The sequence below is a fragment of the Blennius ocellaris genome (genome assembly GCF_963422515.1).
Source record: "Blennius ocellaris genome assembly, chromosome: 6".
NCBI classification, from domain to species: Eukaryota; Metazoa; Chordata; class Actinopteri; order Blenniiformes; family Blenniidae; genus Blennius; species Blennius ocellaris.
The window spans coordinates 1,523,667-1,548,118 of record NC_137655.1 but is presented as its reverse complement, the minus strand read 5'-3'; the positions used below and the strand labels follow the sequence as shown (position 1 = coordinate 1,548,118).

At 47.1% G+C, this 24,452-nt stretch overlaps 2 protein-coding genes across 2 annotated transcripts in view; both read left to right on the top strand.

Annotated features, from left to right (window-relative positions):
- hecw2a (HECT, C2 and WW domain containing E3 ubiquitin protein ligase 2a) overlaps window positions 1–7,697 on the top strand; it is a gene marked incomplete at both ends in the record, with an annotated part of 34,298 nt that extends 26,601 nt beyond the window's left edge. The window contains 6 exon segments of the mRNA XM_080498102.1: window positions 3,194–3,323; window positions 3,421–3,567; window positions 5,551–5,665; window positions 6,272–6,357; window positions 6,513–6,625; window positions 7,586–7,697. Of these exon segments, the coding sequence (XP_080354228.1) occupies window positions 3,194–3,323; window positions 3,421–3,567; window positions 5,551–5,665; window positions 6,272–6,357; window positions 6,513–6,625; window positions 7,586–7,697 (703 nt within the window).
- A 4,467-nt stretch (window positions 7,698–12,164) lies between these two features.
- Window positions 12,165–23,932, top strand: stk17b (serine/threonine kinase 17b (apoptosis-inducing)). The gene is made up of 7 exons (XM_080498517.1): window positions 12,165–12,706; window positions 19,754–19,966; window positions 21,052–21,190; window positions 21,458–21,584; window positions 21,846–21,894; window positions 22,816–22,995; window positions 23,450–23,932. The coding sequence occupies exons 1-7, from the start codon at window positions 12,585–12,587 to the stop codon at window positions 23,691–23,693; spliced, it is 1,074 nt and encodes a 357-aa protein (XP_080354643.1). The 5' UTR covers window positions 12,165–12,584; the 3' UTR covers window positions 23,694–23,932.
- Window positions 23,933–24,452: the final 520 nt, after the last annotated feature.

Here is a 24,452-nt window from a genome sequence, read left to right as displayed (position 1 = left end):
AGATGAGAGCAGATGAGAGGAGAAGAGAGGAGATGAGAGAAGAAGAGCAGAGGAGAGGAGAAGAGAGCAGATGAGAGAGAGCAGATGAAGAGATGACGAGGAGAAGAGAGCAGATGAGAGGAGATGAGAGAAGAGAGCAGATGAGAGGAGAAGAGAGGAGATGAGAGAAGAGAGGAGAGCAGATGAGAGGAGAAGAGAGGAGATGAGAGAAGAGAGCAGCAGAGAGAGGAGCAAGAGAGGAGATGAGAGAAGAGAGCAGATGAGAGGAGAGGAGAGAGAGCAGATGAGAGGAGAAGAGAGGAGATGAGAGAGAGAGGAAGAGAGGAAGAGAGGAGAAGAGAGGAGATGAGAGCGGATGAGAATGAGAGGAGAAGAGAGGGAGATCGAGCGGTATGAGATGAGATGAGAGGAGATGAGAGAAGAGAGCAGTAGCTGAGAGGAGGAGAAGAGAGAAGAGAAGAGAGCAGATGAGAGGAACAGACAGAGAGGAGATGAGAGAAGAGAGAGATGAGAGGAGAAGAGAGAGAGAGAAGAGAGCAGATGAGAGAGATGAGAGGAGATGAGAGAAGAGAGCAGATGAGAGGAGATGAGAGGAGATGAGAGGAGAAGAGAGCAGGAAGAAGGAGAAGAGGAGGAGATGAGAGAAGAGAGCAGACTAGAGATGAGAGAAATGAGAGGAGAAAGAGAGCAGATGAGAGGAGATGAGAGGAGATGAGAGAAGAAGAGAGATGAGAGCGGAATGAGAGGAAAATGACGAGGAGAGGAGAAGAGAGCAGATGAGAGGTGAAGCTCTAGATTCCCTCAACACTTGGTCTCTATCCAGGTTTCGGTTCAGTGGACGGATCCTGGGTCTGGCTCTGGTCCACCAGTACCTGCTGGACGCCTTCATTCACCAGGCCTTTCTACAAGGGACTGCTACCGGACTGTGACAGTGTCCTGCTCCTCCTGCTGCTCCTCCTCCTCTTCCTCCTCTTCCTCCTCTTTCCTCTTCCTCCTCTTTCCTCTTCCTCCTCTTTCCTCTTCCTCCTCTTCCTCCTCTTTCCTCTTCCTCCTCTTTCCTCTTCCTCCTCTTCCTCCTCCTCCTCCTCTTCCTCCTCTTTCCTCTTCCTCCTCCTCCTCCTTCTTCCTCTTCCTCCTCCTCTTCCTCCTCTTTCCTCTTCCTCCTCCTCCTCTCTCTCTCCTCTTCCTCCTCCTCTTCCTCCTCCTCCTCCTTCTCCTCTTCTTCTTCCTCCTTCTCTTCCTCCTTCCTCCTGCTCCTCCTGTTCCTCCTGCTCCTCCTTTCTACAAGGGACTGCTCCGGATGTGAGTCCTGCTCCTCCTCCTCTTCTTCTTCCTCCTCCTCCTGCTCCTCTTCCTCCTCTTCCTCCTCCTGCTCCTCCTGTTCCTCCTGCTCCTCCTCCTCATCCTCCTCATCCTCCTCTTCCTCCTTCTCCTTCTCCTCTTCCTCCTTCCTCTTCCTCCTTCCTCCTTCCTCTCCTCCTCTTCCTCCTCTCGTCTTCCTGCTGCTCCTGCTCCTCCTCCTCATCCTCCTCTTCCTCCTTCCTCCTTCTCTTCTTCCTCCCTCCTCCTCCTCCTCCTCCTCCTCTCCTCTTATACACTTATTATAACATTTCACCACAATAAAATGATGTAATATAATAATTACACCTGGAAACTACGACCCATAAAGTGACTCAAACATAACAAGGATTGTACTTTTAAACACTTTGGTACCAGATTTCACTTCTTTCTGCCAAACGTGTAACAGTGAACGTCAATAATCTGTGTTTTATGTTTCAGGATGATTGTTTTAAAAGCCTCATTAATAATAACATTCATTCTTCCTGCTCTGAAACGCTTAACAGAGTAATAACTTACAGTAAATGGAACATTTAATACGAGTATTAAATACAGAGGAATAAACAGTGAATACATTAATATCTAAAGAGAAAGTCTTACGACTAAATCAAAGATATGAAATTATGAACATAACATGAGGATTAATATCAGAACTGGCCTACTAACTTCACCCTGAAAAATCCAAGTACAAATTTATTTTAAAAAAAAGAGAAAACAATGTCTAATGAGCTGACAGAACTGAAGTGATGATAAATTTGTGACGGAGCATAAAAATCTGATTCTACTTTCTTTTTGTTTTTTTGTTAATTTTACAAAGTGCTGAGACCTAAAGAGGAAATCTTAAAAGCTGAAAGTCAAAATATAATATATTCATATTGCACATCAAAATACAGAAGCCACGTATCCGACCACACACACACACACACACACACACACACTACACACACACACACACTCACACACATTATACAATAAAATCAGAGATAATGAGAGCATCACGGTGAATTTGGGTTTTTTGTTCAAAAAGGTATAATGAGGTCGTAATGATTCACATTTTGAATAAATCATTTACATGGAGAGCAGATCAACTAATCCTATTGAAGCATGATGGCAACACACACACACACACACACACACACACACACACACACACACAACACACACACGACACACACATATATATGATTACCACCGTGGATGACATCACAGGGTTAAAGAAAGATGTTAGGAGGCTTCCTAAAGGAATTAAAGAAAGGAGATAGGAGGGATTGTAAAGGAGATAGGAGGGACTGTTAGGAGATAGGAGGGACTATTAGGAGATAGGAGGGACTGTTAGGAGATAGGAGGGATTGTTAGGAGATAGGAGGGAACTGTTTGGAGATAGGAGGGATTGTTAGGAGATAGGAGGGACTATTAGGAGATAGGAGGGACTATTAGGAGATAGGAGGGACTGTTAGGAGATAGGAGGGACTGTTAGGAGATAGGAGGGATTGTTAGGCGATAGGAGGGACTGTTAGGAGATAGGAGGGACTGTTAGGAGATAGGAGGGATTGTTAGGCGATAGGAGGGACTGTTAGGAGATAGGAGGGACTGTTAGGAGATAGGAGGGATTGTTAGGCGATAGGAGGGACTGTTAGGAGACAGGAGGGACTGTTAGGAGATAGGAGGGATTGTTAGGAGATAGGAGGGACTATTAGGAGATAGGAGGGACTATTAGGATACACCCATGGTTTACTGAGTCGGATAGCCCATGACTGACCCCTGTGTGACCCCCATGTGACCCTCATGTGACCCCCATGTGACCCTCATGTGACCCTCATGTGACCCCCATGTGACCCCCATGTGACCCCTGCAGCCCCTGTGACCTGAGCGACCTGGAGTTCCTGGACGAGGAGTTTCACCAGAGCCTGCAGTGGATGAAGGACAACGACATCGAGGACATGCTGGACCTGACCTTCACTGTGAACGAGGAGGTGTTTGGACAGGTGTGGGGACCCTCCCCTCCCTCCCCCCTCCCCCCATCACTTTGAAGTCCTTTAAAGGGTTAACTGTCGGTGGCATAATGAGGCTGTGGCTCCGCAGATCACGGAACGGGAGCTGAAGCCTGGCGGGGCCGGGATCCCCGTGTCGGAGAAGAACAAGAAGGAGTACATCGAGCGGATGGTCAAGTGGCGTATCGAGAGAGGAGTGGCCCAGCAGACGGAGAGCCTGGTCCGAGGCTTCTACGAGGTACAACAACAACAACAACAACAAACAAACATGTCGGGAATACAAACAGTCTGGCAGAGCTTCAGTCATCCCAGTCAAGTTGAAGCTTGTAAAGGCAAACAAAGCTGCTTCCACCATGAAGCGACGGTTATTTACCTTCATAGTCCAGTCAGAGGTGAGGAGCTCTTTGATCTTCAAAGGATCGTAACCCTGGTTGTGGAACAGGAGTCCAGGACTTCAGTCCGGAGACGAGGTGTGACCCGTGGTGAAGGAGGAGTTTTGAGAGCGGGAGCTCAGGCCTCATCCTGCCTGTCTTCCTCCCGCAAAAATACCAAAAATTTGCATTTGAGGTGAATCAAAGGAGCCAAATTTAGCCAGTTGTCCTATAAAAATCTCAAAAGTGCCTTTAAATAGCCACCATGAGGAGAAAGAATGATTAAAGCTGACGGGAGAGTCTCCCTGTGGTCCTCTGAAGCGATTGAACGACTTCCTTCTTTACGCCGCCTCACGTCTTCGACGGAGTCGCTCCGTCGACGCCAGTGACTCAGCACCGTCACAAGACGTTTTGGTTTTTTTTGTTTTCTGGCTCCAGGTCAAACTCAGACTGACCCGTGACATTTTGCAGTGGTGGCTGACGATATTTAGAGCGTTCGGCTCGTGTCACATTAGATCTACTGTTAAAAAGGCCGCCAGCGTTTGATACATGTACCCTTTGTCCCAGGTGGAGGAGTTCCAGTATCTCGGGGGTCTTGTTCAGGAGTCGGGGGGGAAAGACGGAGCGTGAGATCGACAGGCGGATCGGTGCGGCGTCTGCAGTTATGTAGACGTTGTATCGGTCCGTCGTGGTGAAGAATTTACCGGTCGGTCTTCGTTCCTACCCTCAAATTTGGTCATGAGCTTTGGGTCACAACCGAAGCAACGAGATCCCAGATGCAAGGGTCTGAAATGAGCTTCCTCCGTAGGGTGGCTGGGCGCACCCTTAGAGATAGGGTGAGGAGCTCCGTCACCCTGAGAGATAGGGTGAGGAGCTCAGTCACCCTTAGAGATAGGGGGAGGAGCTCCATCACCCTCAGAGATCGGGTGAGGAGTTCCGTCACCCTTAGAGATAGGGTGAGGAGTTCCGTCACCCTTAAAGATAGGGTGAGGAGCTCCGTCACCAGGGAGGAGCTCGGAGGAGAGCCACTGCTCCTCCACATCCAGAGGAGCCAGCTGACTGGGAGGGACGCCTCCCCAGGGAGGTGTTCCGGGCATGTCCCTCCGGTAGGAGGCCTCGGGGCAGACCTAGGACACTCTGGAGGGACTATGTCTCTCAGGTAGGAGGCCTCGGGGCAGACCTAGGACACTCTGGAGGGACTATGTCTCTCAGGTAGGAGGCCTCGGGGCAGACCTAGGACACTCTGGAGGGACTATGTCTCTCAGGTAGGAGGCCTCGGGGCAGACCTAGGACACTCTGGAGGGACTATGTCTCTCAGGTAGGAGGCCTCGGGGCAGACCTAGGACACGCTGGAGGGACTATGTCCCTCTGTGGCCTGGGAACCCCTTGGGGGCCACTGGAAGAGTCTGGGGGGAAGAAAGTCTGGGCAACTCTGCTTAGACTGCTGCCTCCTGGATGGATGGATGGATGGATGGATGGATGGATGATGGATGGATGTAATATCATAATATATTGATGGTTTTAGTTCACCACTGCCACATCCAATATTCCGTACGAGCGCCAGCGTGAAACCCAACGGACGTACTCTAATAACCTGCGGTTCTACTTTTGATGGATGTTTGGTGTGAAGAGTCTGTCTGCGATCCGGATCACCTCAAACAACCACAACCACTTTGTTTGTCTGACTAGTGTGTGTGTGTGTGTGTGTGTGTGTGTGTGTGTGTGTGTGTGTGTGTGTGTGTGTGTGTGTGTGTGTGTGTGTGTGTGTGTGTGTGTGTGTGTGTGTGTGTGTGTGTGTGTGTGTGTGTGTGTGTGTGTGTGTGTGTGTGTGTGTGTGTGTGTGTGGCCAGGTGGTGGATGTGCGGCTGGTGTCGGTGTTTGACGCCAGGGAGCTGGAGCTGGTGATCGCCGGCACGGCGGAGATCGACCTGGCCGACTGGAGGAACAACACGGAGTACAGAGGAGGTGTGTGGAGCTGGAGGGGGGGGGGGACTCGGCCCCCGATCAGGGCTCAGATCTCGGGGGGGGGGGGATTTAGTCGGCCACTAAATCATTTAGAAGTTGCATTACTTCTGATTGTAAGGAGCTCAACTGAATCTCAACTTTTTCCAGGTTGTGTAGAAAAGATATTGTCGATTTTCATGCAACACAAATGAAAATTGAAAGTTCCCCACGTTCCCAGTGGGAAGTTTCCGGGTCGATGCCGAAACTTCCCAGCCCCTGAGAGGAACGTACCATTAAAGCAATGTAATTATTGTAATCCGTCTTGTGCTGCCAGCGTTTTATGGCCGATCACATTAAGAGGCTCTTTAAAGCGTCGGGGCCAAATATGCGTTTGTCCGGCCGCCAGCAGCCGGGAGTCAAACTGACGACTCGGCGTCCGACTCTTTTAATAGACGGATCGACTGATTCGCCCAAACTGCTCCGGACATTAAACATTAACCATTTAGGAAAAGAAATTAATAAATAAATAAAACACGAGCGGAGACAGAGCGAGGCCTCAGTCCTCATTCGTCTGACTCATGCATCATCGCCGTCCCTCCCCCCTCTCCTCCTCCTCCTCCTCCTCAGGTTACCATGACAACCACATAGTGATTCGCTGGTTCTGGGCGGCAGTGGAGAGATTCAACAACGAGCAGAGGCTGAGGCTGCTGCAGGTAGGTGGGAGGCCGCCCCCCAGTGGCCGCTCACGGTACTAAACCAGAGACCTGCACAATTAGAAACAAAACAAAAAACAGAAAAACGTAACTTTTCTTTTTGTTTTAATGCTTAAACGGTTACTATTTCTTCTCTTCCTGACCTCCGTGTCCAGTTTGTGACGGGCACCTCCAGCATCCCCTACGAGGGCTTCGCCTCCCTGCGGGGCAGCAACGGGCCCCGCAGGTTCTGTGTGGAGAAGTGGGGGAAAATCACCTCCTTACCCAGGTACGACCGCCGCCATACGCCGACCCAGCGTCCCAGCGGGGAGCCTCGTTAAACACACGTCTCGTTTTACTACAAATATTTAGAGATCTGTTGGGGCCTCTGCGGGGAAACTTCATGATGTCGTCAGAACTTTGGCTTTTATGTTGGATTTATGTTCATCTTAATATGAACGTTGAATTTAAAGGTGTGTTTTCTGCTTAAAGTTTGTTTTCGCCACCTCTGATGATGATTTCTACAGCATCACCAAACATCCTCTTCTTCTGGACCTGTTCGGTTTTCACATCGTGCTTGTAGTGTTTATTTTATTTTATTTTATTTTATTTTATTTTATTTTATTTTATTTTATTTTATCTCATAATTCTGAGATGATTATGTCATTAATTCCGAAAAACAAAAAAAAAAATTAAAATTATTTTATCTCAGAATTCTGAGATAATTATGTCATTACTTCAGAAAAACAACTGATTTTTTATTCATAATTTCTTCTATCTCATAATTCTGAGATAATTATGTCATAAATTAAGAAAAACAACGAATGTTTTTGTATTATTTTATCTCATAATTCTTAGATAATTATGTCATAAATTCAATAAAACAACGAATGTTTTTGTAATTATTTTATCTTATAATTCTGAGCTAATTATGTCATCAATTCAGAAAAACAGAGCCAATTTTTTTCTTTATAATTTATTTCATCTCATAATTCTGAGATAATTCTGTCATTAATTCAGAATGAAAGCAACACGCTTCCATGCAGATCTTTGATATGGATCAACCAAACCACCTCATAGAAGTTGGTGACATGTTTCTATTCTTGGGCTTTTCATTTCTATTTTTTTATATTTTCCTATCTTTGTATATGTTGTTACCGGCCGTGAGGAACCAGGCCGCCGTTCCTCTCGGTAGAGGAGTTAACGTTTGGCGCGATGGAGGCCTGAGCCCTACGTTGTGTCTCCACAGGGCTCACACCTGCTTCAACCGTCTGGACCTGCCGCCCTACCCGTCCTTCTCCATGCTCTACGAGAAGCTGGTGACGGCCGTGGAGGAAACCAGCACCTTCGGCCTGGAGTGACGCCGGAGCCCCGCCTCCCCTCCGGAGCCCCGCCTCCCACCGGAGCCCCGCCCCCCCCGGGGGAACCACCCAGAGACATACAACTGCATATCCTCCAAAGGCAACTAGAACCCCGTCCCATGGATGACTCAGCTGTTTTTTGACACCCCCCCCCCCCCCCCCATGACTCGGCCTTCCTGCGTTGGATGGGACTGAAGAGCTGTACGGCTCCATTTCTTTGATCTTCTTCTTCTTCTTTTTTGGTGTTTTTTGTTTTGTTTCTCGCCACACGTGTGCTTTATCTCTTGGTTACTGGATTTCTGGCACCTCCTCTTCTTCCTCGTCCTCCTCCTGTTCCTCCTCTTCCTCCTCTTTGACCTGCACATCAAAGACAAGCTGCTCAAAGAAAACCAACAAAAAAAACATCACCAAACTCCCCTTTTTTTTTTTCTTTGTTCTTTTCTTCTATGGACCTGAAAACTGTGTCCGTCCTGCAAATGGACTGTGTTAGAACCAACACACACACACACACACACACACACACACACACACACACACACACACACACACACACTAAAAGAACAAAACAAAAAGAAAACACTTGTTTTCTCCGTTTAAACGCCAGACGGAGGTCGTCAGTGGGTCACAACCGTTACCGTGGAGCTCCGGAGGTAAAAGACGAGTCAAAGAAACACAGTCCCAGAAAAACAACGCATGCCCCCCCCCCCTCCCCCCCTCCCCTCCCTCCCCCGTCCTCTAATGGATGTAATGGCCTCCGACTCCGGGAGGGTCACAGGATGAATGTATGGACCTTCAGTGTTTCACCCTGAGGAGGAAACTTTATGAACATGGGGGGGGTGAGGGGGGGTTAGGGGGGGGTGGGGGGGGTGAAAGACATGGATGCTTGACGAACTATCAAGAGGAAGTCATCGGATGTTGGCACCAAACTTGGCCTTTGTCCACCCGGGTACCTGATCAGGGTGCAGCGCGATGGTTTTTTTTGTTTTCTTGTTGTTTTTCTCGTTTGTTTGTTTGTTTGTTTGTTTGTTTCTAGTGCCTCTTGGGTAATTTCCGGCCCATTAGGCGAGACGTTGTCACTTTAAGGGGAGTTTTATTCCTTTAAAGGAAAAGCTTTGACCAGGTATTGTGTGTCACAAATCAAAAGAATGTGAAACTGCTGGGAGCGTGGTATTAAACTCCCGAATGCTGAACTGTGGGACTCAAAACTTCAAAACGAAAAACAAAAAAAAAAACTAAAAGTCCACGGCGGCGTTGTGAACGAGGCCCCCGGGGGCCAAACCGACATTTTTTTTTTTTTTTTGGGGGGACTTCGGAACTCGTGGCCAACAAGTCCACTTGTTTTGTCTCCAGAAGCATGTGAAGAAACATTTCTCTTACTCTTACGTGCACAACCCCCCCCAGGACCCCCCCCCCCCCCTCCAGGAACCCCCCCAGGACCCATTTTCTAAGGGGTGCATGCAAGAGTACACCTACTGTACAGAGTACCTGTTGGAGTGAGACCATAGGGGTCGAGATAGGGAGGTAGACTCTCCTATCACCCCCCCTCCACCCCCCCCCCCCCCGCCCCCCACCCCCCCAGTCCAATAATGCATGCAGGGTCCGCCCGGTCAGCTCCGTGAGCCTGGGCCCGGGCGGACGCTCCTCGGTGGCGTTGTGTTCTAGCTCGATATTGCATGCCTGAAATAGTGCAACTCTGTCCTGACTAGTTTGTTTGGGGTTTTTTTTGCATGAGGATACGGCTAATAAAAACAAACACAAACAAACAAAAAAAAAGGTGGGGGTGGGGTAAAGGGGGGGGGGGTGGGCTGGTGACGGCAGCCTTACGTCGAACCCTGTCGCTGTCACACCTCACCAGCACCAGCAGGGGGCGCTGCAGCGGGACGGCGTTTGCTTTGTCCGAGTGTCTTTTTGGCAGCATGTTCCCGAGACGTCGGTCGTTTTTTTGTTTTTGTTTTTGTTTTTCGTTACCCCCCCCCCCCCCCCCCTTCCCCCTCCCCCCAACGTGTGCGTGTCTGCCTATCTTAGTAACGGGTCGACGGTTCGACGGTTCTGCTTCCGACCGATAGGGCTGTTTGTTTGTTTGTTTTTGTTTTTTTTTTATTTTGTGATATGAGCAGTCCCCCCCCCCCCGTTTGTCTCTTTGTATATAAATGTACACGTCCGTCCTGTTGTGTGTATAAATATCTATATTTTGCACCGAATGTACCAAAGGTTTGGGGGCTTGCAAAGTCGACCATTAGGCCTGCTCTGGATTCTATCTCACCTCATCTCACCTTTGCTTTTTGTTTGTTTTGGGGGTTTTTTTTGGGGGGGGGGGGGGGGGATTTGATATTTGTGGCATGGGCAGCAAACGCTTTCACATCCGGAGGATCGGTAAAATTTCTTTCTTTTTTCTTTTTCATTCTTCTTCCCAGACCATTTCTGACAGGACCCGGCTCCGGTTTTCAGAATTCCACTCTATGCAAAGCTCCTGTATGTGTGTGTGTGTGTGTGTGTCTCCATTTCACCCCAATGATTGTAATAAAAAGACAACAAATGGAAATTGTTGCTCGGTTATACGGAGATGCCGATTTTGTGGTTTTCGAGGGCACCGTCTGATTCGCGCCGTGTACCCGCTTCTCGTTTCCTCGCCCGGTCGGTTAGAGGTGTCGCCGTACTGGTTTCTAAAACTTCCCCTCCCTCCACCCGGCGGCCAAATAATGGCGGCGCACATCTAATACAAGGATCCATCGAGACACGTGGCAGCTAACGACTGATCGCATGCTCCTACGTCAACCAACATGTTTCATAATAAAATAAACTGTTAAACTTTAAGTCCATGTAGTTTTAACTGATTCCTGGTTCAAATCTGCCCCCAAACTATATTATTTTATTCATTTTTTTTTTTTAAATGTGCTCATGTCTGTACTGGGTTTAACCCTTAGATGCACACGTCGGGTCAAAAATGACCCCACAGGTTGTTATTCTTCGATATCTTTAAAATGAAAAGTTGTAATACTTTCATATTCCAGGTATTCCTCATAAAACATGTTTGTGACATGAGGCCATTTGCATTTTTATTTATTTTTTCATAAATTTTAAGAAATTGCAGTTTTTGTATCACGACCTCACTCGCTCCACAAGGGGGGTCGATAGTGACCCCAATTCAAATCAATGCGTTTTTGCAATTTTCTGGGTTGTTGTTCTTCAATATCTTTAAAACAAAGAGTTGTAATATTTTAATATTCTGGGTATTCCTCATAAAACATGTTTGTGACAGGAGCCCATTTGCATTTTTATTTATTTTTCATAACTTTTAAGAAATTGCAGTTTTCGTATCACGACCCCACTCTTCCACATTTAATCACTAATTTCATCACACATCATAATCTGTCAATGAAAAATAAGTTCATAAATGGAGATAATACTTACGTGTACGTTGCTGGGTAGAACTGACCTCCAGGGTGGGGAGACTGATGACATCACATGTTTAAGTGGGACAGTCAGAGTTGCTAAGAATTAAGATTCCAGAGGAACTGCTTGAGGACGAGTGGGGTCGTGGTACAAAAACTGCAATTTCTTCAAATTAATGAAAAAATAACTAAAAATGCAAATGGCCTCATGTCACAAACATGTTTTCTGAGGAATACCAAGAATATGAAAATATTGCAACTCTTTGTTTTAAAGATTTTGAAGAATAACAACCCAGTATATCGCCAAAACGCATTGATTTGAATTGGGGGTCACTTTTGACCCCACGTGTGGAAAAGTGTAGGAACTGGGAGGTTGTGCATCCAAGGGTTAATTACACTTATCCCACAATGTTTCATAAAAAAATTTAATGTTATATTGATGTTATCTTACTACAGATAGTTTACAGCGAAGAGAAACATCATACCGACTTCTGCCTACATAATTATATTTGAATTTTTTTTTTTTTAATACACAGGTCTATTACACAATTGTTTCCTAATCTGGATTTATTTTACATGTTTGAAGCTGGGATTAAAGAAAATTTATTAATCTTGAAAAATTAAAAGGAAAACGATCTCTGGAAGGAAATTAAAGTGTCAGAGCAGCCAGGTACAGAAAAAAAATACGCACAATACAATAAATGGGAAGTGAAAACTGAATCTGTAGATACAGATTCAGTATATATATATAGATAAATTAAAAGCTAAAACTAAACACTACGCATGTTCAGATAAATGTCCACATAATCGTACACATTTTTTAATGTATATATGTGTCCACAGTAAATACACCAACAATTACTCTTGACGTACTTCACGGTAACCAGTAACTTTTTTTTAAACTAAAGTTTACTCGTAGTAATTTAATAAGAAGAAGCGTCATTGTTTGGCTGGACGCGCTCGCGCTCCCCTTTTTCAAACCGGCGCCAGTGCGCGCGCGCGGTCACGTTGCGCCGTGACGTCGCGGTGACGTGTCGGTGTCAAACAGAAAGGCTGTGAAAATGACGGAGAGGTTTCCTCTCAGTCGCGCTCCTCTCGCTCCCCAACGGCCGCGGCGGCTCCCCGCTCCGCTTCCCCTCTGAACACAAAATAACCGTCGTTAGGTAGTGAGTGAGTTCGCTCGGCTCCGGAGCGGCGTCCCTCCCGGCTCGGGAGAAAAAAAACCCCGCTTTAATTCACTTTGGAGCGGAGCCGCATCGCCGCCGAAGAGCTAAGTTTAGCTAACCGGAGTGAGCCGCGGAGTGACCCGGCGGCAGGGCGACCCGGCCCGGCTTGACGCGGCCATGTAACCGCCGCCGAGGCTCCAGGAACCAACAGTATCAAGCCTCCTTGGTTTGTTTTTGTTTTTGTTTTTTTGTTGTTGTTTTTTTTTTTTCTTCCCCCACCGCTCCGCACACGGGTCTAACCGGCCCCCCGGGAGGAGGAGAGAGGCGCGATGTCCCGGAGGCGACTCGACAGCCGCGGCGGACCGTCCGCCGGGCTGCTCGGGGAGATCCAGACCCCGATCAGCACCGAGCCGCTGGAGAGCCTGTACGACATGAGCGGGGAGCTGGGCAGGTGAGAGCACCGGGGACCCGTCGGAAGCACCGGGTTTTACCGTCCCGAATTAGGAAAAGTTTTCGACCTGATCGGTGATCGATTGATGTTATTGAGGAACCGTGTGGCCTCTCGAGCCGGAATACTTCCCTTATTCGTCATTTTAACTTGAGATTCCAGCACACGTTTGATTTCCCAAGGCAATTTAAAACACTTCCGTCCTTCTGCCTCACGGTCAGAAAGTTGCGAATGTGATCAAACAGGCCGGGGCGGAATGAGAAATGATGTCGAGCACTTTGTTTTATCTGTCAACATGATGATTCTGCCCGCATGAGGATAAAGTTAAGCTGTATGAGGGGAGACTGTAAAGCCCTGCAGCTGAGATTATCCACCACCGCTTTATAGACATGGATTTCTCATGTGGATATTAGTTATACATGCAGTAATGTTGTTTACTGTAGTCGGAGCATTGTGATTTGGGATAAATGCGCTTAAAGTCCTAGTGAAATGAAGATTCCACCTCCAGAACCCTCTGGTGTCTCTTCTAGAACGTTTTCCTGCTAACTGGCTGAAGGGTAAAATGTTAAAACACGGCAATCTGCGAGAAAATAGCCGATAAACGGCGCTATTTCCTCTGCTGGGCGGAGCTTCTGACAATAAGAGTGACATCACGAGTTGTGCACACGCCCAAGTTGTGTTTACATTATGGAGGATCAGAGTTTTGACCACGAAGAGGCTTTGAGGCTCCTGACTTTTGCATGTCGAAGAGCTTTTATGACTGGAATCACCAAAGATTAGTCCAGGTATTACTTGATCGTCTACTAGCCGCCCGAGTTAGCAGCTCCCGCTAGCTGCTAGCCCCCCCGTGCTCCTTTTCTCCTCTCTCGGTCTCTTCCAGGCTCAATCTTTCATCAAGCCTCATAAAACACAGACTATAACTTGTACACAAAAACGTGGATATTTAAGAGGAAACAAGCCGATATAAACACAACAGATGGAGATCTGCACAACTCGTGATGTCACACATAGGCTCCGCCCACGAAGAAGGATTCCCCCGATTTCGTCGGCTGGAGATTCAAAATTCAAATAACTTTGTTATGCGACAACAGTGGAGGGGCAGAGTCGGAGGAACCTTACAAGTAGAACCCCAACTATCGTCTTCTGCAAAGTAGTGTTTTACATTTCACTGGGACTTTAAGCAGATGGTGTTAATGTATTTATAAAATGTCCCGAATACCAGAGCTCTTTCTGAATTGTGCTCAATTGCACTTTTTTTCAAATATTTGACATGTTATTTTGACTTTGTCGACCGCGATGCACCGCGGAGTGAACAAGTGATCACTGAACACGGGTTTATTCTCAAACATTGCCTCACCGAGAGGAACGTCTCCGTTTACACGTTTACAGTCGCGGCGCTGACCCTTGACCTCCCGTCACCTCCGAACAACGGCAACATTTCAAGAGGACTTTCTCGTCTCTCTGGCCCGGGACAAACGCGTCCTTTATCCGTCCCCTCATAGCGCCGCACTGTACGCTTCACCCAAAGTCCCCGTTGTGTCTGGCAATGTGTGTGTTTGCTTGTACGGCGTGGCTCAGATAAAGTTGCTCTCCGCCGTTGGACCCTGGACCCTGGAGCTGCAGCCGCGCTGAGCGTGCCACTGTGGAGCTTTGTTTTGGCTCGGTGTGTACGAGCCATGGCAACCGCCCAGGCCGAGTCATCTTCTTTTCTTTCTTTTTTTTTTAACATATGAATCATTTTTAATAACGTTAATCTGTAGGTCTGTTAGCAAGATTATCTCAAAACTGCAGGACAGATTACTGAGTGTCATTCTGATTACTCTTCCGAGTAATTATAATTTTTTTTTTTTTTACTTTTTATTTATTTTTGAACAATTGTAAAATACAAGAACAAACCTATCAAAGCAAATACAATAAAAAAATAAAATAAAAATATATAATTAAAGAAGCAAGCAGCATTGGTCGGGACCTCGCGAAAGACCGCCCGTCGGAGGGGTGGCTATGAACGGTTAATAATCATTTTTTAAGTTTAAAAAAATAAAAATAAATTTAATGACTTTATTTTGAAAAAACGGCATCATAACCAGCTAATTAGCTAGTGATTCGTGACTGCAGTGCTGCCATTAGGCCACCTACCAAATTTCAGCTCAATCAGACAATGTTTGCTAGCATGCTAACGGGGGTTCACGAATTACAAAGGGACCTGCCTGCGGCCTGGACTTTCGTAAACTGTGGCTCAAGCCCGTCGTGGCGGCCACGGTCCTCTAGACTGGTTAATGATCATTTTTTAAGTTTAAATTATTTTTTTTTTAATGACTTTTATTTTGAAAAAACGGCGTCAAAACCAGCTAATTAGCTAGTGATTCGTGACCGCAGCGCAGCGCTCTGACACGGTCATGAGAGTGACCGAATGAGTGCGGGGCCTCCTTCGGAGGACGGATTACAAAAGGGCCCCGGCGTTGGCCGGGCCTAGGGCCCAGTAAATTAATTTACGGTAAATTAAATTGCAGGGGAAAAGATTCCAAAACTCACAGGGTCACATGTGTCTTTGTCAACACGTCTCTTCTCACTCGGTTGAATTTACACTGTCGCTGTTCTTACATATTGTCCATTTCTCCTCAAACTGGGATCTTTGTAATCTCGGCATGCGAGTCAAATGTCTCCATTAACTGGATCTGCTCAACAGTCTGGGTCCACTTCCTTGTTAGAGTTTTTTTTTTTTTTACAAGCCACTGTTAAAATGTTCAACAGGTACTTATCTTTACAGTGTACAAACTCAACTGCAATTTGCCATCCAAGCAGGCCGGGTGATGTTGTGTGGGGAAGAGCTGGAGGTGTGGTGTTCTGAAGTAACGTGTCACCCGGAGAACACGCTGTGTCACGCTGCAGGCAGGAAGGAAGCCTTGCACATGTGGAAACCACACTTGAGAAAGCCGAAGTGGCTCGAACCACTTCTGAGAATGTATTTATCTCCGGCTTTTTTTGTTTTTTTGCTGCGTCTTTTAAAAAAAAAAAAAATTCCAGTTCCCTTCTTGCTGCGTTCTCATTTCTCATCCTGCTCTTTTATTTATCGTTCACATGCAGCTTATTTTAAATGTTTGACTGTTTGCACTACTTTTTTTTAAAAATATATTTAAATACGTTGTTTTTTTAATGCCTTTTTTACCGGTTGCTAAGCAACGACATTTCGTTGCCAGTTTCCTCACTGTGCGATGACAATAAAGAAAGTCTAAGTCTAACAAGGAACCGTTCGTACTATGAGTCTGTCGGTTGGTCTCGATTAATCTCTTTAATCGAGGAAACGTGAGTGAACATGTTCGGCCGCGACACAAAGTGAAATGTTGTGTAAGAGGAGGAGCAGTTTGAGAACGTGAGCAGCTGTCGTTGTTTACCGGACCTTCGCCTCACGACAGACGTCCCGTGAACCTTTTCACCGCCAAACACCGGATGTACTGAGTGATCAATGGCGCAAGAACCAGAGATCAACTGTGACAGTTCATTGATTTCAAATCTAAAGAAGACGCTTCACGTCAGTGTGTGAACATGCAGTAATGTTGAATACAACAACGATAAGATTTGTGTTCAATACAAGCAATTTTCTGGCTGTGGGAAATTTTCCCTTGATTTTTCTATTTCTTTTCTTATTCCGCGTGTCTCTGATTCCGGCCCCGTGGCCAGCAGGTGTGAAATAATGAAGTGAAACACGACCTTCAATACGATCAGATCCGCGATGTGTTTTGCGTGACGTCTCTCTGTTCGGCTCCAGTTTCTCTGAAGCGTCTCGACTGAACGATGTGAATAAAGGCGCCACTCCGGGTGAAGAGCACGGCCATGTTGTTTTTCTCTAAAGCGTGTGAATCACTGGCGCTCCGTGTGACTGAGCTTTGTTGTGTTAGGCCCCGACATTAAGATGAATTGAACTCAAATGTCAAACGAGGGCCGAGACGTTCCGTCGAACTCGCTCAGGAATTCACTGTTGGTTTTGTGGATCAAACTTGTGCAGGGTAGACTCGCCTCGCTGGGCAGGTGTTGGTTCTGAACGCTTCCTGTTCCTCTGTTCAGACGGAGGCGGAAGCAGCTCTTAAATGTACTGTAGGTGTTATTATGGGAACTTGATAAATGGTTTCAGTTAAAAAAAAAAAACACAAAGCAGCCGTGAGTCGTGTTTGTGCGACGCCCCGATCGGCCAAACGACGGTACGCTGCTCGTGTTGGTTCTGAGATTAAGTGTCGGTACAGACTTAGTCAGAGGTTTGGATTTCAGTCGTCTCAGTGTTGATTACCAGAGAGAGACTGACCTCATCCTGAGGTGGCGTCAGACGTTTTCACGGCTCCGTGTCACATTGTGACGGCGTCCTGCTGTCCTGGAGGGACGACAATGGACCAACCACGGTCTGGGTACTTTTAGAATATCACCCTCTCCAACTCTGGACCAACCACGGTCTGGGTACTTTTAGAATATCACCCTCTCCAACACTGGACCCAACCACGGTCTGAGTACTTTTAGAATATCACCCTCTCCAACACTGGACCAATCACGGTCTGGGTACTTTTAGAATATCACCCTCTCCAACACTGGACCAATCACGGTCTGGGTACTTTTAGAATATCACCCTCTCCAACACTGGACCCCACCACGGTCTGGGTACTTTTAGAATATCACCCTCTCCAACACTGGACCCCACCACAGTCTGGGTACTTTTAGAATATCACCCTCTCCAACACTGGACCCAACCACGGTCTGGGTACTTTTAGAATATCACCCTCTCCAACTCTGGACCAATCACGGTCTGGGTACTTTTAGAATATCACCCTCTCCAACTCTGGACCAACCACGGTCTGGGTACTTTTAGAATATCACCCTCTCCAACACTGGACCCAACCACGGTCTGAGTACTTTTAGAATATCACCCTCCACGTCAATCCTGTGGTTTGTGTCATTCATGCATCATCCAAAGACACACAATCATCCTGAAAAGATGCAGCATAACATTGTTGAAGGACTTTGTGGTACCTGTGGTTGTGACCTGTTAAACTTACCGTCGTACCCAAGTTGATGACCTTGCCTTGGTCAGTGTGACGAGATCTGGAGGAAACACCAGTGTGCCGCGGAGCAGTGGTTGAAAAACACTGAACTAACCAGCCAATAGAAGTGCAGTGTGAAGTGAAAGTGAAGTGACGGTGACTGTCAAAATAAAAGTACCAAGTTGGATTGTTATTACGGTGACTGTCAAAATATAAGTACCAAGTTGGATTGTTATTATGGTGACTGTCAAAATAAAAGTACCAAGTTGGATTGTTATTATGGTGACTGTCAAAATAAAAGTACCAAGTTGGATTGTTATTATGGTGACTGTCAAAATAAAAGTACCAAGTTGGATTGTTATTACGGTGACTGTCAAAATAAAAGTACCAAGTTGGATTGTTATTACGGTGACTGTCAAAATAAAAGTACCAAGTTGGATTGTTATTACGGTGACTGTCAAAATAAAAGTACCAAGTTGGATTGTTATTACGGTGACTGTCAAAATAAAACCACCAAGTTAGACTGTTATTACGGGGACCGTCAAAATAAAACCACCAAGTTGGATTGTCATTACGGGACCGTCAAAATAAAAGTAGCAAGTTAGACTATTACGGTGACCGTCAAAATAAAAGTACCAAGTTAGACTATTACGGTGACCGTCAAAATAAAAGTACCAAGTTAGACTTTTATTATGGGGACCGTCAAAACAAAAGTACCAAGTTTTTATTTACACACAGTCACGTTGACTCGCACGTTTTCATCTACAATCTGCACACGTGACTTTATTGGTCCGTGTCGTACGGCTGAGAAGTGCTGAGGTCGTTCAGATCGCAGTGTCTTTATGAACGACGTGAAGATTCATCAGTCTTGAGAACCGGAATCGTGTTTCAGTGTTTCCATGTTCCTGGTTGGACGACCAGAGAATCCTGGTCCAACCAGGACGTCTGGATCAGTCTGACAGGAAGTCACTGAGGCGAAGACAAAACATGCAAACCACACCCACACCTGCTCCACTTGTCATTTCTCCTGACACGGTGGAGTTTTCCACTGCTGCCACACCGTTTTACTCCGTCACCACCTGTCCTACCTGGAGCTTCTGGTTTCTGACATAGTGCTGATGTCACTTCCTGTCACCTCGAGGACGAAGTGTTCATGGGAATCAGCCTCCAGCAGCAGCAGTATTATTGTGTTTGGTAATAACAGGAAGTGTGTGTGTGTGTGTGTGTGTGTGTGTGTGTGTGTGTGTGTGTGTGTGTGTGTGTGTGTGTGTGTGTGTGTGTGTGTGTGTGTGTGTGTGTGTGTGTGTGTGTGTGTGTGTCAGCACCATTGTTGTTTAAGTGTAACCTTCACTCCTATTGCTTCTTGTAGAGCCGTTATTTTTGGATTTTCGCTCTCTCTCTTTTTTTTAAAAATGTTTCCTTTCGTTGTTGTCCTTGCGGGGGGGGGGGGGGGGGGGGGTCTTAATTAATTGCATAAAGCGGCTAAACGCTGAAAGGTCGTTCTTGTGAGGGGGCGTTGGTTCAACTCCTGAGACTAAACTCAGGAGAGAAAATAGACGTTTGTTTAGCGAGCAGCCGGCCTCGTGTTCAGAACGAGATAAGAGTCAACCAAGGACTCTGCTGGTCCTACGGGGGGGGGCGGGGGGTGTGTGTGTGTGTGTGTTTGTATATGTGTGTGTGTGTGTGTGTGTGTGTGTGTGTGTGTGTGTGTGTGTGTGTGTGTATATAAATATGTGTGTATATATATATATATACACGTGTTTGTGTGTGTGTGTGTGTATATATATATATGGATGTGTATATACGTGTGTGTGTATATAAATATGTGTATGTATATATATATATATATACGTGTTTGTGTGTGTATATAAATATGTGTGTGTGTATATATATATATATACTTGTGTATGTATATGTATATATACGTGTGTGTGTGTGTGTATATATATATATATATGTGTGTGTGTTGCAGGTACAAGCGGCTCCTGCATGTCTTGTAGAATCTTAACATCGTCGTGTGTCTCAGGGGGAAGTTCGCGGTGGTGCGGCGTTGTGTGGAGAAAACCACGGGGAAGGTGTTCGCCGCCAAGTTCCTCCGCAAGAGGAGGCGGGGCCGCGACTGCCGGGCCGAGGTCATCCACGAGATGGCGGTGCTGGAGGCGGCGCGCCACTGCGCCCGGGTCGTCAACCTGCACGCCGCCTACGAGACGGACCACGACGTGGTGCTGCTGCTGGAGTTGTGAGTCACGAGGTTCACTGGTACTAGTTAGTCAGGAAGTTAACTGTTACTGGTTAGTCAGGAGGTTAACTGTTACTGGTTAGTCAGGAGGTTAACTGTTACTAGTTAGTCAGGAAGTTAACTGTTACTGGTTAGTCAGGAGGTTAACTGGTACTGGTTAGTCAGGAGGTTAACTGTTACTGGTTAGTCAGGAGGTTAACTGTTACTAGTTAGTCAGGAAGTTAACTGTTACTGGTTAGTCAGGAGGTTAACTGGTACTGGTTAGTCAGGAGGTTAACTGTTACTGGTTAGTCAGGAGGTTAACTGTTACTAGTTAGTCAAGATGTTAACTTTCTAGTTAGTCAGGAGCTTAACTGGTACTAGTTGGTCAGGAGGTTAACTGTTTCTAGTTAGTCAAGAGGTTAACTGTTTCTAGTTAGTCAAGAGGTTAACTGGTACTAGTTGTTCAGGAGGTTAACTGGTACTAGTTGGTCAGGAGGTTAACTGTTACTAGTTAGTCAAGATGTTAACTTTCTAGTTAGTCAGGAGGTTAACTGGTACTAGTTGTTCAGGAGGTTAACTGGTACTAGTTGGTCAGGGGGTTAACTGGTACTAGTTGGTCAGGAGGTTAACTGTTTCTAGTTAGTCAAGAGGTTAACTGGTACTAGTTGTTCAGGAGGTTAACTGGTACTAGTTGGTCAGGAGGTTAACTGTTACTAGTTAGTCAAGAAGTTAACTGTTTCTAGTTAGTCAAGAGGTTAACTGGTACTAGTTGTTCAGGAGGTTAACTGGTACTAGTTAGTCAAGAAGTTAACTGTTTCTAGTTAGTCAAGAGGTTAACTGGTACTAGTTGTTCAGGAGGTTAACTGGTACTAGTTGGTCAAGAAGTTAACTGTTTCTAGTTAGTCAAGAGGTTAACTGGTACTAGTTGTTCAGGAGGTTAACTGGTACTAGTTGGTCAGGAAGTTAACTGGTACTAGTTGGTCAGGAAGTTAACTGGTACTAGTTAGTCAAGAGGTTAACTGGTACTAGTTGGTCAGGAGGTTAACTGTCAAGCCCCCCCCCATGTGATTGACCAGTGTGTGTGACGTCCTGTCCCCCCCCAGTGCGGCGGGAGGAGAGATCTTCGACTTGTGTGCAGGAGACGATCTGCTGCCGGAGCCTCAGATCACCCGTCTCATCAGACAGACCCTGGAGGGAGTTCACCACCTGCACCAGAGCAACCTGGTGCACCTGGACCTCAAGGTCTGACCCCCACCACCCTCCACCTCCACCCCCCACTGGTCTCACCCCCCACCACACCTCCACCACCACCTCCACCCTCCACTGATCACACCATCACACTCCCACCGCCTTTTCTTTTTAAGTGTGTTTGGCACATTTCCATGAACTTTGTGTTTAGAGAGAGAGAGAGAGACTCTCCTCCAACCCTGACTCTCTCTTTCTACCTCTCTCTCTCTACCTCTCTCTCTCTCTATATATATATATATATATATCTACCTCCCCCCCCAGCCTCAGAACATCCTGCTGACCAGCCCCTCCCCCCCCGGGGACATCAAGATCGTGGACTTCGGCCTGTCCCGCCGGTTGGGTGCGGTGGGGGAGCTGCGGGAGATCCTGGGCACACCTGAGTATGTGGGTAAGGTGAAGCGTGACTCACTCCTTAGGCTCCGCCCCCCCCCCCGGTCACATGACCCTCCTCCGGCAGACACACGTCAGCTGCTTTTCACTAAAAACCCGTCGGTAAACAGGAAAAAAAAAGCCCAAAACAAAGACGTGAGCGAGGGAAACGCCTGCTGAGTCAGCAGGTGATGCAATAAGACTCTCCTCCTCCTCCTCCTCCTCCTCCTCCTCCTCCTCCTCCTCCTCCTCCTCCTCCTCCTCCTCTTCTGTCCTTCAGCTCCGGAGATCCTGAACTACGAGCCCATCACCACGGCAACGGACCTCTGGTGAGTCTCGCCGTCGTCGGGACTCGTCCTCCCTCAGTCAAAACATGAGCTCACCTTTCTCACCCAAAAATTGGATTTATGATTTAATTTTTTTATTTTTAACTTCTTCGCAAAGAAAACAAAAAGTATGAATGATAAATTTCTATTTCTTCAAAACGAACCAGCGAAGTGCCAGCTGTTCTTTTGTAGAGAAAAATAGATGAGATGAGTGTGTATATATATTGTTAGTTATATTATTGCTACCATTATTAGTAGTACTATACACGAGTATTATACACTATTACACGTTGTTATTATGTGTATTATTGTTATTATTATTATATAATGCCTACTTCTAATGGCTCTGCCACTGCACCTTGCTATCTATTGATCTTACTTTGATCTCCTGTTTATTTCTAAGTGCCCATGTTCCGTTCTGTGTTTTACTTTATGTCTTATACACACATATTGTTATTTTTTACTTTTATTTCTACTCTATTGTATTTTATAATATTCGTATGTACCAGATTGCTGCAACAAGACAATTTCCCTTCGGGGATGAATAAAGTAATTATCTATCTATCTCCATCATAATCAAACTGTGGCTGAAAAATACGTTTAATTTCTTATTTTTTAAATCGTCCGCAGCAACAAAAAAAAAAGTAGAATTAATGTAAAATCCAGGCGAGGCGTTGCTCTGGTCTGACGACGACGTTTCAAGTGACGGCGCGTCGTTTTTTGTGGCCAAGTTGGATCGACGTGACGGTGACTGTCAAAATAAAAGCGCCAAGTCACGACAGTGTGGAGGAAACGTGGTTCTCTACTGAGCATGTGCAGAACAACCATTTCCCCGCGCGCACAGCGGCGGCATTTTTTTAAAGAGCCTCCCGGCTGATTGTGGACTCGTTCTGCCCCCCCCTCTACCCCCCCTCCCCCCTCCAGGAGCGTGGGGGTCATCTCCTACATGCTGGTGACGGGCGAGTCTCCGTTCGCCGGCGACGACAAGCAGGAGACGTACCTGAACGTGTCCCAGGTCAACGTGGACTACAGCCGGGACGCCTTCGCCAGGGTGTCGGAGCTCGCCGTGGACTTCATCAGGAAGCTGCTGGTCAAAGCCCCCGAGTGAGTAGGGGGAGGGGGGGGTAGAGCTGAGCCCAGTCCTGATCCCTGATTCCAGTCCTGAACCCTGACCCCCTAAAGGTCGCGGTAATGAACACAAAAGTCCAGGAGGTTCAAACTTCCTCCGTTTTTAGACTTTAATTTCTACGTTTTTAGACTAAATTTAGTCGACGGCTTAGTTGCTTTGATCTTTTCTTTTGAAGACGACGACCGACTGTTACTGAGTGACATGAAAGAAATCAAATAGAGTGAAACTCTGATCAACTGGAAATGATTGAGAAGTGACCATCGGCTGGTACAAGTCCTGGTCCAGCTGTAATTTGTTAGTTCTTGGTGATTCTGAACTTTATTTTGAAACAACGTTCAGTGAGACTTTAAGCTCCCCGGTTGCAGTACCTCTCGGTGCCACCGGGTGGCAGAACGCGTCTTGACGCTGTGGGCCGGTGTGTTTCCACAGGGACCGTCCGAGCGCCGCCGAGTGCCTGAGCCACCCCTGGCTGTGGCAGCAGCAGCTCTGCCTGAGCCCCGACCCCGCCGCCGCCGCCGCCGCCACCCGCCCCCCCCGGGAGAGGAGCTGCGGCGCCAAGTGGGCGGCGCCGCCCGAAGACCTGGAGGACAAGGAGAACTTCCTGGAGTCGCCACACTCGCACGCCAAAAGGTTCCGCTTCGACGAGGACGCGGCGGGAGAGGCGGACTTCTGAAGCCGGTTTTTAAAACGTCTTTTTACGCTGCCGCCGCCGCCGCCGCCGCTAACCGACCCGTCGGCACTCAAAACCAAAGATAACTGGCGGCGGCGGACGGGCTGGACGCTTCCTCTCCGCTAACGCCGCGTGTTTAACCTCAAGTATTTAATTCCTCATCTCACCGGACTTGTGCAGGAACAGGAAGCCTTTTAGGGAACTATGCAACGCCGCCGCGTCACACCCGTTAGCTTGCGCCTTGAGGCGGCGGGGGGGGCGGGGCCAGGTGTGTGTGTGGGGGGGCGGGGCCAGACCCACTGGAGGACGACACACCAGCACATCCACCAGGTTTCCTCCTGGTGGCGTTCAAAGCTCAGGTTTAGATAAACCCCCTCCCCTTAATGAAAACCTTTCACTGTGGACATGTAATTTGACACCAGCCTCGCGGTCCCCGGGGGGGGCGGGGCCGTCGGGGGGGGGGCGGTCCTCGGACCAAACAAGGTGGAAGTGAGGCGATCCAGCAGGAGTCTCGAGGGTTTAAATCAGCTCAGGGTTTCACAATCCAGCACTTTCTCTTCCGTCACGCTTAACAAAATAAAAGCAGGAGACTCTTATTTGTTCTGCTGAGGGGCCAAAATAAAAGGTTTATTATAAGCTCATTTTCCTATTTTTACCCCCCCTAGATGATTTATAAGTCCAGATGTTGTTTGTCGAGCCTTTTGTAATTTGACACCAGCCTCGCCGTCTTTAACAGATATCAGCCAGAGGCTGGTGTCAAAT

Excerpts from the sequence above, each read along its gene's own strand:
- stk17b (XM_080498517.1), top strand. The coding sequence starts at position 12,585 with ATGTCCCGGAGGCGACTCGACAGCCGCGGCGGACCGTCCGCCGGGCTG. Across the intron at positions 21,895-22,815 it reads ACCACGGCAACGGACCTCTG|GAGCGTGGGGGTCATCTCCT; the intron begins GTGAGTCTCGCC and ends TCCCCCCTCCAG. Across the intron at positions 22,996-23,449 it reads CTGCTGGTCAAAGCCCCCGA|GGACCGTCCGAGCGCCGCCG; the intron begins GTGAGTAGGGGG and ends GTGTTTCCACAG.